Genomic DNA, 13,598 nt, shown 5'->3' with positions numbered 1-13,598 from the left:
CATGATACTGGACAATATAGGTATATAGTATAGTACAGGTATATATCTTTATACAGGTATATAGGTCAGTGTAGATATATTTAGTGATCATAGAACTACAAATATTTATCTATTTTTTCTTTTTTTTTTTTGAGATGGAGTTTCGCTCTTGTTGTCCAGGCTGGAGTGCAACGGCTCACCGAAACCTCCGCCTCCTGGGTTCAAGCGATTCTCCTGCCCCAGCCTCCTGAGTAGGTGGGATTACAGGCATGCGCCACCATACCCAGCTAATTTTGTATTTTTAGTAGAGACGGGGTTTCTCCATATTGGTCAGGCTGGTCTCGAACTCCCGACCTCAGGTGATCCACACGCCTCAGCCTCCCAAAGTGCTGGGATTACAGGCGTGAGCCACTGCGCCCAGCCATATTTATCTATTTTCTAAAATGTACATGGTTATATCCCTAAGCCTTGTGGAAATATGGAAATACAGGGAAGTACAAGATCAAATCTGTGCTTCCAGGAGTTTAGAACTAGTAGGGAAGACAAATATGCTTCCTTAGAGATAGTTTACAATTTAAGGCAATAGTTAAGTGCCACTGGTTTCAGTGGAAGAAAAGATCAATATGAAGTGGAAATCTGGAGAAAGGGGTAGGAGGGGTATATTTTGTACTGAAGAGAAGGAAATGTTACAGTTAAGGAATATTGTGCTGGACTCACTAAAAATATGGCAGCCATAATTTGCAGAAGGTGGGGATCAAATTTAGCTTGACAGTAGTGGAGGCTTTAGGATGCATGTTAAGGAATGGTGGAAGAGAAAATAATGTTGATTACCTAGGAATGGGCCGTATCAGTCACATATTACACCTATATGGGCATTTGGTCTATATTCCACCAGGGCAGAACCACCCAGTTTTTGTATGAGTGAGGCTCACTTTGGGTGAATAGACAGGAAGAAAAAATGTATATCCCAAACTATAGCATGTTTCTTCTGGAATCCAAATGAAACTTTAGTCAAAAATTTTTCTACTTCCAGGAAGGTGTGCAGTACAGTCATGTGTTGTTTAACAATGGGAATATGTTTTGAGAAATGTGTCAGGCAATTTTTTTGTTGTGTGAACATCATAGAGTATACTTACACAAATCTAGCTAGTATAGCCTACTGCATACTGAGGATATTTGGTATAGCCTATTGCTCCTAGGCTACAAACCTATTCAGCATGTTACTGTACTGAATATTACAGGCAATTGTAACACAATGGTAAGTATTGGTGTATCTAAACATTGAAAAGGTACAGTAAATGAGTAAAAATGATACACCTGTATAAGGCACTTATCATGAATGGAGCTTGCAGGACTGAAAGTTGCTCTGGATAAGTCAGTGAGTGGTGAGTAAATGTGAACACCTAGGACATTACGCTACTATAGATTTCATAAACACTGTACAGTTAGACCATACTAAACTTATAAACATATTTTTCTTTCTTCAGTAATAAATTAGCTTACTGTAACTTTTTTACTGTACAAACTTTTAAATTTTTTTCCACTTTTTGATTTTGTAATAGCTTAAAACACAAGCACATTGTACAGCCATACAAAAATATTTTCTTTCTTTTTTTCCCTCTTTCTTTTCTTTCTTTCTTTCTTTCTTTCTTTCTTTCTTTCTTTCTTTCTTTCTTTCTGTCTCTCTCTCTCTCTCTCTTTCTTCTTTTTCTTTCTTTTTTTTTTGAGACAGTCTCGCTCTGTTGCCCAGGCTACAGTGCAGTGGTGCTATCTCAGCTGACTACAACCTCTGCCTCCCAGGTTCAAGCAATTCTCATGCCTCAGACTCCTGAGTAGCTGGGATTACAGGTGTACACCATAACACCTGACTAATTTTTGTATTTTTAGTAGAGACAGGGTTTCGCCATGTTGGCCAGGCTGCTGTCAAACTCCTGGCCTCCCAAAGTGCGGGGATTATAGGCATGAGCCACTGCATCCGTCCTATTTTCTTTCTTTCTATCTTTATTCTATAAGCTTTTTTCTATTTCTAAAATGTTTTATTTTGTTTTTAGACTATTTTGTTGAAAACTAATATGCAAACACACATATGTGTGTTTGGGTCAGGCCTACACAGGGTCAGGATCATCAATATCACTATCTTTCACCTCCACATCTTGTCCCTCTGGAAGATCTTCAGGGGCAGTAACACATATGGAACTGCCATCTCCTATGGTAACAATGCCTTCTTCTGGAATACCTTCTGAAAGACCTGCCTGAGGTTGTTTTACAGTTAACTTTCATTTTTATAAAATAAGTAGAAGGAGTACAATCTAAAATAACAATAAATGTATAGTATAGTAAATATATAAACCAGTAACAAAGTAATTTATTATCATTTAGTATGTTATACTGTACATAATTGTATGTACTATACTTTTATACAACTGGTAGTGCAGGTTTGTGTACACCAGGATACATTGCACTACAACATAAAAACAGCTACATCATTAGGCAATAGGAATTTTTCAGTTCTATTATACTCTCATGGGTTCACCATCATTTATGTGGTCTTTCATTGATTGAAACATCATTATGGGACACATGACTGTATTTAAAAATAAAAAAAAACAGAACGGTTGTATGAGTACTGGAAGTACAGTTTCTACTGAATGAGTGTTGGTTTTGCACCATCATAGAGTTGAAAAATTGTGAGTCAAACCATCCTAAGTTGGAGACTTGTGTGTATTCCTAAGTGACAGCTCTGTGGTACATTAGGACATTAGGAATATTTGGGAATATTAGCAACTTTACTGGTTTCGATATCAGTCATTCTGGCTCTAAATTCTGGTTCTGGCACTTACTAGCCAGGCTATTTTCTTTTTTTTCTATTATTATTATTATTTTTGAGACAGGGTCTCTCTCTGTTGCCGAGGCTGGAGTGCAGTGGCACAATCTCGGCTCACTGCAAACTTGACCTCCAGGGCTCAAGTGATCCTCCCACCTCAGTCTCCCAAGTAGCTGGGACTACAGGTGTGAGCCACCATGCCCAATTGATTTTTTTACTTTTTTTGTAGAGACAAGGTTCCACTATATTGCTCAGGGTGGTCTCGAACTCTTGGGCTCAAGTGACCCTCCTGCCTTGGCCTCCCAGTGTTGGAATTACAGTCATGAGCCACCCTGCCTGGCCAGGCAGGCTATTTTCAACAAGCTACTTAACTTCTCTTAACTTCAGTTTCTTCTGTAAAATAGGAACCATAGTAGAAGCTATCAAAATGTGAGATTTAAATGAAATGTGTAAAGCTACTAATCCAGTGCCTGACACAACAAAATTCTTAATAAAGGTTAATCATTCAGTCAATACAAACAACTTTCTATTAAGGAGCTTAAAATCTCTGGAGTGAAGGATTACACAAATGCTCCTTTTGACACTCTTACTCTTCTTCTAATACCAAACTATTGGCAATTCCTGAACTCATCATGACTTGCTCACAGATCTTTACCTTTTTATCTGCCACTTCTCCAGGAGGACTGCCATTCTCCCACAAAGCCCCTATGCCTTTGTGGAGTCTTGGCTGAAACCCCAAGCTCTCTGCAAAGCTTTTCTTGGTATTGACATCACCACCATCCCACAGAATTCATTAGTGTTACATGCTATCTGTGGACCTTGGACATACTTTTAATATTGCATTTATTGTAACAAATGGTAATTACTGTATTTTCTTAGTGTCTCCTCTCTTCCACTAGACTCTGAGCTTTTGTGGTATTCACTTTGTAACCACAGCATCTGTCTAGTTCTTAGCAAACAATAAGCGCAGTGTTGGATGCTGATGCATGACTTCATGACTTGGGCTCCCTCACTTAGCAGTGACGTGACCCTAGGTGACACCTCCTAATCTACACTCATCTGTAAAATGGCAGTGATAAAGACAATAAAGTAAAGTACATGGTTATTACATGGAGTCCAGGAGACAGCAAGAAGGATCAGTAGCATGGTGCCCGCACCTCCTAGCCGCTAGCTGACCGAGGCCGAGGGAGGAAATGCTTTGGCCAACACTGGCCGGAAGGGGCGGGACTGCGAGTTAAGAGGAGAAGGCGAGCCCCACTGCGCAGGTGCACACGGGAGGGGTTGGCGTGCTGGCTGGTTCCGGGGGCGCACTCGCGGCTGGGGCAGACCGCGGTCGCGTAGCTGACGTCATCGCTTTGCGCTGCCACGTCTGCTCAGCTCCGCGGTAATGGAGGCTGGGGATGGGTGCTGAAGTACCAGGCTCTGGCTCTAGCTTTAGCTCTGGCACTGGAACTGCCTCGGAGTCTGGGTCTGAGTCTGGCAGCCCGAAGCCTGGACACCTTTTCTTGATTCTCTAGGCGAGGGCTGCCTGCGTCCAAGCAGCTGGTTTGCAGCGTTTCAACGCGGGGAGGGAGTTCCCTTACTTGGGGTCCAGTCTGTACAGTTGTCGCCGCTTTCTAGGGATCCCGCCCCACCGGCTGGGACTCCTCCATGCGTGAGTATTACTGAGCTGCCGCAAGGTCCGGCTGTCCTGAACCTGCCTCGGCCCTCTTGGGTGTGCGGCGGAGACTGCTTTGTCGACCTTTCTGCCGACTTCTCTTAGGGACCAGTCTGTTGAAGTTTGTGGTCTCCTGCAGTCCACCCCACCGCATACTCTCACCTCTTCCGTCCCAGTTTTTTCCATGCACTTTTCTTTCCCTTTGCTCGTTAATGGATCAAGGACCAGCAGCCCGTGCATCCAGCGGTTTGAATGCTTTGTTTCACTCGGGGTTAGTTTACAGCTGAAGGCTGTTAGGAATAGGGAGCATTTGAAAACAAGGGTTTTTTCCAGTGTCATCCTTGGGTTTTAGTTGTATTGTTTAGGAAACATTGGTATCCATGTTGGCAGAATCATGATTTTTGCCGTAGAATGATGAAAACAGCTTTTTTTTTTTTTTTTTTCAGTGAGGATCTTTATCTTTTACTTGCCTCTTAATCTTGCAGTTTCAGTAATTTCTCTATGATTTTACACCAGCTTTTCTGGAGCGGGCATCCCCTTGAAGAGTTTCTTTCAATGTTTTAACCCTAAAATATAGAGATACCACTTGAACAGTTTTACTTTTAAACAGTTAAAAGAACTACTGGTGGTACCCTTTCATTCCACTTCCTCAGTCCTGACAACCTCTACAGAACAGGAGACACTTCCCTCTCCCCCCGCCCCCCCCCCCCCCCCCCCCCCCCCCCCCGCCAGTGAAGAAACACACTCAGAAGTTAACTTATCCGGATGAGGTCAGATAATATGTGACCATCTGAGCTCACAACCCGTATCCCTTGATAACAAAACCTAACGTTTTATAAAGTGCCGATTCTTCTATATTTCAAGTAGTTTAAGTGTGAAACATTGAGCTGGAAATGTATAAGGTGTGATGTTTCTTGTAAACTTCTATCTGATTATAATATCTTAACAGATGATACAAATCAGTTGACAAAAGACACAGGTCATCACTTGCCTAAAGCTGAACAGAGCTTAGATCAGAACTTAGGCTTTTGACCCATTAGAGTCTGAATAGTTCTTTAATTCGAATAACGTAGGTAGTAGACACTGGGAACATTCATTTGAAAATCTTCTTTTGTAAGGCCTGCTCACTCAGTGTTTCTCGTTGTTTTGTTGCCTACTTTAAAAATAGTCTACTGATATTTAAATGTTTTTGTTGTCGTTCACAGTTGAAACTGGTTGACAACCATTAACCTGGGTTGCAACTACAGGTGGCACTGGAAGCAGACTGGTTCCTGGACATGCCCGGTGGAAGGAGGGGCCCTAGTCGGCAACAGCTAAGCCGTTCAGCTTTACCTTCTTTGCAGACTTTGGTTGGTGGGGGCTGTGGCAATGGAACAGGCTTGAGAAACAGGTAAAGAAAAAATAAGGCTATATATAATTTTAATGTCCTATGATCAGTAAGACTAACATAAAAGCCATGTCATTCAGATATTTGCTTATTGATATTTATTCTTGACACTGAGGTAGAATCCTGCCCTTCAAGACAAAATTCAGGATTTCAAAATACTTTGGAGGTAAAAAGATGTGACATGGGGCCCACAAAGTGAAAGCAGTCACATTCTTTCTTTTGGCTGATCATCTAAATTCTGGTTATCCCCTTTTTATCTATTAGAAGAAGGGAGAAGTGAATGAAAATACAAGGTAAGTGTGATGGTTTATCTACTTATAAGCATTCTTTTTTTAGAGGGCAAATTATAAGTCAAATTCCATCAAGGGTTTTAAATTGTCAGAAAATTGTTTGGTCTTAATAAATGTTAGCAGTTTATTAGCTGGGGTAGCCCCTGCCATCAGGAGGTTTAATAATGTAGCAGTGCAAAGAGATACTTTTACCTAATCAAGTATTTGCTCAAGATAATTTCTGCCAGCTAATTTCTCCTTCCTGCCTGAAAAAAGTTTTTCTCTTGTCTTGATTTTAATTTTCAGAGCTAGCAATCAGTACTACTGTGTTTTCAGGCCTGTCTAATGGTATTTATGCACTTTTGTTTTCTAGGCCTGACCTTTGCCCTTTTTTTTCCTGACTTTACAATCCCTATTCCACCCAATCTTTAAAATTAGTTCTGATCTCATCATTTCAGTGGAGCTCTCCCTGAAATTCCAGTTTGAAGGGATTTTTCCAGTCTCCGATTCTTATACCAATTTTTAATCTAAGTTTTGCTTATGTATGTATACAGAGTAACTAGTTTATGCTAGAGTATTTTTTACTCTGCTGTTCGTTGGATTTCCTTATTTTAAAAATGATGGTACTGTTTGCATCATAGCAGGATGTTGAAATAAATGAAGTAGTAAATTGCAGTAACTTTAAAAAACTTTACTGAATTTTACAAAATTTCTACAAATATTATTTTATGTATTTAAAAATAAGAATGAGAATACACGAAAATGCTTTTGAAGAAAGGTACTATCTAATATAGGTATTGAGATAAAAGTTGTTTGCTATTTGAGGTACGTGCCTTAATTTTATTAATATATGCTATCAGCTTATTGATTCAGTACTTTCAAATCGTGATAGAAAATCTTAGCTGTCCCTAACTAGGATTCTAGCTAGCTAAGAAATTGTAGCTTTACCTGCGTATTAACTCTAGCAGTTCTTTGTTCATTCTCTTTGACTTTGGCTTTGAGGATTCCTGTAGATAATTATGTTCTCTAGATAAAAATGTTCTCAGACTGTCCCGTGAAATCCCTCTTCAGTGTCTCAGGGGTTGCTGTAGGAGGGCTTAGAAGGGAAAATGGATCAGGCAAGCCTAAGAGTCTAGGTTTGAGGTTTCCTAGTCTTCTCTTAATTAGACTGACTCATTTTCCTATGTGTTTTAAGATACTATGTAAAATATCATGAGGAAAGGAAAATAAAGTGTTCTGCTATTAAAAAGAACTGAAAGCCAATGAAAATGTCATTTGTAGATGCTTCTGCTTGCACATGGAGTCTGCAGATAGTATACTGGGAAGAAGTAGGAACATTCGGAAAATACCTCTGCTCTTGACTGGGTTTGGTATTCTTTTCTCTGCCTTCACTGTAGCTCTTCTATCCTGGTATTCAGGGTTCCAACCATGGTTGCTTTAATCTGCCTTTCTCTCCTCCTTCAACATATGTTTATTTAGCAATTAACTGGGGGGAGGGAGGGGGTGGGTAGAAGAAAGTATTTTCCAACATTTTAAAATGAAAGAAATAATTGTTTATGGTTTGAAAAGTCACCAAGACTATTATTGAGTGATTATTTGTGACATGTTTACCTAGAGAAATTATTTGGGGAAAAGAAAGCTTTATATTTGTTTCTTGGTGGGAAGCAAGCAGCTGGAATAATTTGTTATAAAAGACCTGGAGAAGAGGTATGAAAACATGAAAGAACTAGCAGATAGCTTATAATACAGTTTTAGGAAGGATATATAGAAAGAAGGAGTGTCCAGATGAGAAGAACTCACTTCTGGAGTGTCTGTAGTGTATTGAAGGGAAATAGATAATTGCTTCAGTATTACATACTTTTGGATGATACATGTGATGCTGCAAGACAGACATAGGTCAGCTGGAGAGGAGAGCATTTGTCTCTGTTTGGTAGGTGCTTGTGGTCTGATTGGTGAAGTTAAACTTTAGAATGTCAAGGAGCTAGTTTGGTAACACAGTCAAGGTTGAAATTGTAGTTCCTTGTCCTGCTGTCCACATCTGGGGAGCAGGGATTTGTTCTTGCAACAGTGTATTTAAAGTATTATCCTTTTAAAAAAGGAAGATATATTGTGTATTTCTGGATTTCTTGGAGAGCTCCTGGTTGAGGGAGAATCTTAATTTGAGAACTGTTGTTTTCTTTGCTTATTCCTTGCATATACTTTGTTAATAATATCACCTGAACATGTCCAAATGACCACTGCTTTCCCTGTCTCTTCTAATCCTCTTTATGCCTTTGAATCTTTCTTCCTTCATCCATTTGCTTCCCTAAATTCTGCTGCTTGCTGGCTCCATACCAATCAGTCTCAGGCCTGCTGTGTTAACCCTTTCCCACACACAAACTTTATATACAAGGACAAAACACAGGTGTTCAGCATAAACCACATTGTTTATATGAACAGTTTAGGCACAGTGAGCCACTCTTGTTATTTAGGGAAAGTTTATATCACTGTAGGGAACTGTTTACTAGTCATGGTTCCTGTATTTAAGCCTTATAAGCAGGCCTTCCTATGAGTAGCTGTGTTGAACACCTGCTTTCCTTTTGGGAGTCTAGAATTTTGGTACTGCTAGAAAGAAGGTGCCCATGTGGCCAGCCCCCAATAAAAACCCTGGGCATCAAGTCTCTAATGAGCTTTCCTGGATGAGTAGCACTTCACATGTGTTGTCACAACTCATTGCTAGAGAATTTATATGGGTTCTGAATAGATTCTTAAATCTATTTTTATATTCTTTTTTTTTTTTTTTGAGATGGAGTTTCACTCTTGTTGCCCAGGCTGTAGTGCAATGGCACTACCTCAGCTCACTGCAACCTCCGCCTCCTGGGTTCAAGCAATTCTCCTGCCTCAGCCTCCCAAGTAGCTGGGATTACAGACATGTGCCGCCACGCCTGACTAATTTTGATCCACCTGCTTCAGCCTCCCAAAGTGCTGGGATTACAGGCGTGAGCCACTGTGCCTGGCCCTATTTTTGTATTCTATTAGAGGAATAATACTTACATTTTTTCCTAAATAATACCTCTGTGACTGATTTTCTGAGATATATTGACAATCTGTTTATTTTAGTTTTAAAAATGATCATATCTCTTCTCAAGTTCTCAACTTTATAGATCAGATAGAGAAGACATAATCTCATAGATTCTTTTTATATAGGAGTACTTTTTTTCCACTGATGCTCCAGATCTCTAGATCTCGTTTATTTTATTTATTTATTTATTTTTGAGACAGAGTCTTGTTCTGTCACCAGGCTGGAGTGCAGTGGCACGATCTCGGCTCATTGCAACCTCTGCCTCCTTGGTTCAAGCGATTCTCATTCCTTGGTCTCCTGAGTAGCCAGGATTACAGGCACATGCCACCACACCCAGCTAATTTTGTATTTTCACCATGTTGGCCAGGCTGATCTCGAACTCCTCACCTCGTGATCTGCCTGCCTTGGCCTCCCAAAGTGCTGGGATTACAGGCATGAGCCACCGCACCCAGCCATATCTCGTTTTATTTGACCTTGGTCTCTTTGTTTTCTGGCTTGACATTTAATAGTCAAGGCTGTATAGAGTATGACAAATGTAGGTCTTTTCTACTTTGTTTTGAATATCTTTTTTGAGGCCCAGCATTTTACTGACTTTGTTAATGGTAAAAACACATTTGTCTACTTCACTTGGGAAAAATTCTGTAAGAACCTTTTAACCCTTAAGTCATAACAAGTAATTTTTAACATGTGTTCCGCCTTAGTGTATTTTTGACTGAAGGGAAATAAGAATTTTTAGTTTGTCTGGAGTAGAGGCTCGTAATCATGTAACTTCTCATCAGAGTTTTTAATTTCATAAATCAGCTGGAGTGAGGGAATAGATTGGCTTCTTGTTGTAATCCTCTTCATGCAAGTCTACCAACTTGTAAACTTCAGAGGCTGCTTTTCATGTTGTATTTTGTGGAATGGTGCCTCCTGGAGTTTTTACAGTGCTGTGGCCCACCTCAAAGACTGGTTTATGATTGATCAGGTATGGTTCTGAGACCTACTGGTGGTTCACAATGTGTTACTTGGTAGGCTTGCTCTATTGGATTATACTCTGGGAATGAGAAGAAGAAACTTATAATCTTTTCCATACCCTCCTCCCCCAGTTCCTGTTCTTCCCTTCTAGGTCTTCTGAGTTTCTGCCATAGTATTCTTAACTGTTCAGAATCAGCAGAGTTCATATTCCCATGGGTCACTTAAAGTACTGTAACTGCTACATACCAATTTCTGTATTTGGAAATTTTAGAGTAGAATGATAACGCGAATTTTGTTCCTTCTCTCAAATATTCTTTGGAAGTATCTAAGCCAAGCTTCTTTTCTTTGGTCTGTAAATAATAGTAGACCCTTAGATCTCTGTAAGTATTCCCAGTCATATAAACAAAGGAAACTTTTCTCTTACTTCCATCTTATACCTTTAGGTAGCCCAGCTATTTCTGATGTGTAAAAGAGCATGGAATAAAGAACAATAAGAATATAGGGATTAAAGTCTCTGCATCTTTTTGTGTTTTAAGGGATATCTCTCTTTTTCATAACTGTATTCGTCTACTGCCTTCTCAACCTAAAGGTACATATTTGCAGTGAATTAAGAAAAGTATAGTCTCTGTTCTTAAGATTATGATCTGGTAGACAACACATAGATGCATACAAAAAATTGTGTAACAATATGAAAAGTACAGTAATAAAGGTGTAGTTAGGTATTATGGTGGCACAGAGGAGAGATGAATCAGTTTTGATGGAGTGAGAATAAGCTTCCCAGAGAATGTGTTTGAGTAGCTTAAAAATCTTGAAGAATGAGTTAAAAAAAAGTTTGGAAGGATTTTGTCAGAAATATGTATGTGAGAAGTTAAGGAAGGTGATTATGGAAGGTGATTAGTACATTTAAAGGGAATAACGTGCAAAAGAAGAGCATGTATGTTCCAGAAAGCAAATAGCATAAGTATCATATAGGGTGCATGTGAAGGAGTGATGAGGTGAAGCTAGTCTGTTAAGCTGAGGGACCTCGTAGGGCTACTAAAAATTTTTGGCTATTACCCCACTGGTAGTAGAGAGCCATTAAAGGTTTTTAGGTAAGAGTAACACTATCAGAGTTTTATCTTAGAAAGATCCCTTTAAGACAGGTTGGAGAGTTTGGTGAAAGTGGAATTGAGTATAGGAGGATTACTGCAATAGTTTTGGTGAAAATAGTGAATGCTTGAACTAAAGCAAATGAGTTTAAAGAGGAAGGTACAGATTGGACAAAGTTTTATAAAGTAGAATCTAGGAGAGTTAGAGAGTGATTGGACATGGAGAGGCAGAAGAAAAGTTTTTTTTTCTTTTTTAATTTTTTTTTTATTTTGAGATGGAGTCTCGTTCTATCACCCAGGATGGAGTGCAGTGGCGTGATCTTGGCTCACTGCAACCTCCACCTCCCTGGTTCAAGTGATTCTCCTGCCTCAGCCTCCCAAGTAGCTGGAATTACAGGTGTCCACCACCATGCCTGGCTAATTTTTGTATTTTTAGTAGAGATGAGGTTTCGCCATGTTGGCCAGGCTGGTCTTGAACTCCTGACCTCAGGTGTTCCGCCCACCTTGGCCTCCCAAAGTGCTGGGATTATAGACGTGAGCCACTGCGCCTGGCCAAGAAAAGTTTTAATATGACTCCCAGGTTTCTGATGTGGGCAGCTAACTGAGTGGGCCATGAACTAAGGTCAGGACTGTAAGAGGGAAGAACACAGAGATGTCCAGTAGGGAGTTGAATAATGTGTCTATAATTTAGCAGTGAGCTCTATGGAGAGAAATTATAGTCTTCATCATGTAGGAGATAATGGAGGCCATAGCTGCATCTTAGATCACTGACAGAAAGTGTGGAGGGAGAAGAGAAGAGGATCCTAGGATGGAGTCTTGGGGGGAAAACCGACAGTGAAGGGGTAGATGGAGGAGACAGCAGGAGCCCTTTATGTTCTGTGATAGTGGAGGTTATCACCATTTGAGTTAACCATAGTTTTCTCTTTCAGGAATGGTAGTGCTATTGGCCTTCCAGTCCCACCTATCACAGCCTTAATCACCCCAGGTCCTGTTCGTCATTGCCAAATTCCTGACTTGCCTGTGGATGGGAGCCTACTCTTTGAATTCCTTTTTTTCATCTACCTGTTGGTTGCTCTTTTCATTCAGTACATCAACATTTATAAAACAGTGTGGTGGTATCCTTACAATCATCCTGCTTCTTGTACATCACTGGTAAGTCTTACTCAGACTTTAAGTTCTTCGTGTTACTTACCCAAGAAACTACCTGGAAAGCCTTTCTGTAGAAATTGTTTTTCTTAGTAATTTTTCTTTTAATAAAGTGTTTTTCTGCTAGGCCACAGATTACTTCCAGAAATAAAATTTCATGATAAGATGGTTAAATTATAAGTACTACCAGAGGAAGTAAAAATATAAATGAAAATGCAGAAAACATTTAAATAATTTATTATAATAATATCACTGAAAGGTTTTGGTATTTAGTTTTCTCTACACCATTTTAAATTCGTAAGTATAAGGTGTCAGTGTTACAGTCTTAACACATTCTAACAACTCTACCCTTTTAATGGCTGAATTAGGCTAATGGTAGCTTCTGTAACAAATAAACTCTGAGGCAGTTGTCCTGGTTGCCAGGAGTTCTTCAGGGGACCTAGGCTGATGGAGATTCTATTGTCTTCCAACATGTGACCTCCAAGGTGGCTGTGGCCCATCCCTGTCAGCCAGAAGGGGAAAGAGCTTAGGGCAATATAAAGGACAGTTTCTCATGGGCCAGGCTTACATCATTTCCACACATGTCCACTCCTAACTACAAGAGAAGCTAAATATAGTCCTTTAGCTGGATACATAGTAAACTTAAATAAAATTGGGAAATTGGGAAGTGAAATTGAGAAATTGGCTGTCTTTGCTGAAGTACATAAAAATATATTGTAGGTTTCTTCTGTTCTCTCTCCATTTATTAAGAGTACCACGATAGGCTGGGCGCGGTGGCTCACGCCTATAATCCCAGCACTTGGGGAGGCTAAGGCAGGTGGATCACAAGGTTAAGAGATCGAGACCATCCTGGCTAACACGGTGAAACCCTGTTTCCACTAAAAATATAAAAAATTAGCCGGGTGTGGTGGCAGGTGTCTGTAGTCCCAGCTACTCGGGAGGCTGAGGCCGGAGAATGGCATGAACCCAGGAGGCGGAGCTTGCAGTGAGCCGAGATCCAGCCACTGCACTCCAGCCTGGGCGACAGAGCGAGACTCTGTCTCAAAAAAAAAAAAAAAATGAGTACCATGATAGTCTTGATGCAGAGAAGGTTCACCATAGAAGGGTATATAAAAAAATATTGGTAAGGCCTGGGCATGGTGGCTTATGCCTATAATCCCAGCACTTTGGGAGGTGAAGACAGCAGGATTGCTTGAGCCCAAGAATTTTAGACCAGCCTAGGCAACATAA

At 40.2% G+C, this 13,598-nt stretch overlaps 1 protein-coding gene across 3 annotated transcripts in view; it reads left to right on the top strand.

Annotated features, from left to right (window-relative positions):
• The first annotated feature begins 4,072 nt into the window (after positions 1-4,072).
• The window catches only part of TMEM39A (transmembrane protein 39A), a 36,399-nt gene continuing 26,873 nt past the window's right edge, over positions 4,073-13,598 (top strand). The window contains exons 1-3 of one of the 3 annotated variants that reach the window (XM_063630112.1): positions 4,073-4,457; positions 5,666-5,850; positions 12,152-12,374. In XM_063630112.1, the coding sequence (XP_063486182.1) occupies positions 5,738-5,850; positions 12,152-12,374 (336 nt within the window). In that variant the 5' untranslated portion in view covers positions 4,073-4,457; positions 5,666-5,737. The remainder of the gene's footprint in view (positions 4,458-5,665; positions 5,851-12,151; positions 12,375-13,598) is intronic. The other 2 variants (XM_063630113.1, XM_055260254.2) reach the window with 2 other exon arrangements.

Source organism: Symphalangus syndactylus, chromosome 21, assembly GCF_028878055.3.
Source record: "Symphalangus syndactylus isolate Jambi chromosome 21, NHGRI_mSymSyn1-v2.1_pri, whole genome shotgun sequence".
In the NCBI taxonomy this organism is placed as follows: Eukaryota; Metazoa; Chordata; class Mammalia; order Primates; family Hylobatidae; genus Symphalangus; species Symphalangus syndactylus.
The sequence above is the reverse complement of the archived record's forward strand: the minus strand, read 5'-3'. Positions and strand labels throughout refer to the sequence as shown.